Here is a 2,500-nt window from a genome sequence, read left to right as displayed (position 1 = left end):
CACCTCGTACAATTGTTCTCATACGCGATCAAAAGAAACAACCAGTTTTTCGAAACTTTTTTTTTTTTTAACTCATTAACCCTTTTCTTTAATTTCAAATTCAATATCAATTTTACTGTCCTTTGTTTATTCAATTTAACTGTTATACTGTACCTCGAGTTTTTTTTTAACTTCACAATGTTATCTTCTGAAGCTCATTAGTCGTCTATTGCCTGGGGACATCTCATTTTATCACTCTTGTTATTAATCAACTAACTTTTACATTACAGACAGCTTCGTGTAATGATTGTCTATCACTCTCTATCTATCTGTCTCCCTGCCTCCCTATCTACTTATCTCCATATCTCTACCCCCACCCCCACCCCACCCCTCTCTCTTTCTTCCCATTTCTAATCAACCAATAATTAAACTAAAGACGAAAGTCATAAAAAAAAAAAAAAAACATCACGGGAAATGTAAATGAAACACCAGCAACAGAGGTGGTTCTTAACAGGCTTAATCACTGATACTACACCATTTGCGACTCGAAGTATCTCGATAACCTTTTCGAACATTTCACCGAAGCCCGGGGGGTCTGCGGACCACACTGGTTTATGTGGTGCTGTTGATAACCCTTAGCGGATTCTTCGTTTAAGCCATTTTTTACTCTCTTCTTACTTCCTCTTCTTTCCTTTTTTCTAATCTCTGTTTTTATCTTTTCTTTTCTTTTCTCCCTGATCTACGTTATTTTATAGATTTTATTATGACTTGTTTCACCTTGTCTTCTGTTATAGTTTATTCTTTAGCTGCTTCTTATTCTTCCGATTCTCTTTCGTTCCTTTCCTCTCCCCGTTTATTCAATGTTTTTTCTTCGTTTTTTTTTTTCTGTTGTTGTATCAGAGCCTGACGTTGGCTTCTTCGTTACCTTGTTATTAATCATCATTTTTTTATCTCCCGACATACAAGCGAGCGAGAAACATACATATTAATTACACACTAACATTACATTTGCGCGCGCGCGTGTGTGTGTGTGTGTGTGTGTGTGTGTGTGTGTGTGTGTGTGTGTGTGTGTGTGTGTGTGTGTGTGTGTGTGTGTGTGTGTGTGTGTTTTGTGTTGACAAACGGAATTAAAATTCTGCCCAAGTGTAAAAACCAGAACAGGTTCACAATCCGACCTTTTAATGAAACTCCTACAACTACTAACCTCAGAACTATTTCTTTGGATAAAAAATCAAAAAATAAATTATACACAAATTACAAAAAGATATATATAAACAAATAAATAAACAAATACTTACTTTGTAGCTTCATCCAAACATAATTCATCCGGGAACTTGAGCAGATCGGGGTTTCTTCGCTCCGCTTGCTGATTTGGTCAACAGATGGCGTTGAGTGGCGGGAAGAAAACGTGAAGAAATGAAATTAAATTAATTTTAAAAAATGGGTAACATATGAGTCGAATTAATTAATAACTATAACGAGTAAAACAATTATAAATTTATCAATTAATTAATACAGAAAATGAGAGCTTACTATGTATAATTCCAATATGTAGAATTAATGATGAATAATTCTAAACTATCACCATAACTAGGAATTAAATAAAAAAAAAAGGGAAAAACGTCTGTTCCTTTCTAATCAACATGGATCGCTAGAAAACGAAAACTAAAAGTTGCTCAGTAAAGTCCTTCTTGTTAAAGAAATTAAAATTAATATAAAGAGGTAAAGTTCAGACACTTCATAAATCAAATATATTTACGAACTGTCAAAAAATCGTATTCTTTAATAAACAGAAAAACAATATTCTCTTTTATTCACGAAATTCATGTTACCTGGTAAGAAAGATACATAAACAGGGAAGGAAAGGCGAAGAAAAAAAAAAAATCAATTGAAGAAATACGCATATGAATGAGAGGGAAAAAAACACAATGACAAAAATGGAAAACAACAAAAAATAAATAAAACAAAATAAAATATAGAAAGAGGAATTGAGCCAAGCTTTTTCGCAGACGAGGGAAAGAAGGATAGATATAAAAAAAAATATAAATAAATAAATAAATAAATAAATAAATAAATAAATAAATAAATAAAAGATCTTACCAATATATATTTTGTTCAAAGTTAAAAGCCTTTTCGAAGACTTACCTGAGCGACGTAATGAAGTAGCGTCATGCCAGGCTTGTTGGCACGGATGTCTGTCAACTTCTGCAGCGACGAGAGCTTCATGCCCGCGGCGTTACCTGCATACCCACCCTGAGGAAACGTGCCGATATAAAGGTCAGGTCGACGCCCATATAAGATAAAAATAAAAGCCACAAAAAATGAAATTAGGAATGGGTGCAGCTGGTAAAGGTCGAGTTATAGTGAGGAGGAAAAATCAAATGGTTTTTTTTTTTTTTCTTTTTTTTTTTTTTTCTTTTTTTTTAAGGGGAAGAGGGTTTATCTCCTTAAAATTAGGGTGGGCGGACTGACGGTTTTATTACCTCTGAGAGAAGGTAAACGCTTAACGTCTTAAATCTTA

At 33.7% G+C, this 2,500-nt stretch overlaps 1 protein-coding gene across 1 annotated transcript in view; it reads right to left on the bottom strand.

Annotated features, from left to right (window-relative positions):
* Positions 1-2,500, bottom strand: part of LOC125034969 — a 37,664-nt gene that overhangs the window by 23,914 nt on the left and 11,250 nt on the right. Inside the window, exons 10-11 of the mRNA XM_047627016.1 lie at positions 2,125-2,232; positions 1,278-1,345 (exon numbers count right to left, since the gene is read on the bottom strand). Coding sequence (XP_047482972.1) covers positions 1,278-1,345; positions 2,125-2,232 — 176 coding nt within the window. The remainder of the gene's footprint in view (positions 1-1,277; positions 1,346-2,124; positions 2,233-2,500) is intronic.

The sequence above is a fragment of the Penaeus chinensis genome, chromosome 19, assembly GCF_019202785.1.
Source record: "Penaeus chinensis breed Huanghai No. 1 chromosome 19, ASM1920278v2, whole genome shotgun sequence".
Classification (NCBI taxonomy): Eukaryota; Metazoa; Arthropoda; class Malacostraca; order Decapoda; family Penaeidae; genus Penaeus; species Penaeus chinensis.
This window is presented reverse-complemented; position numbering and strand designations above follow the sequence as displayed.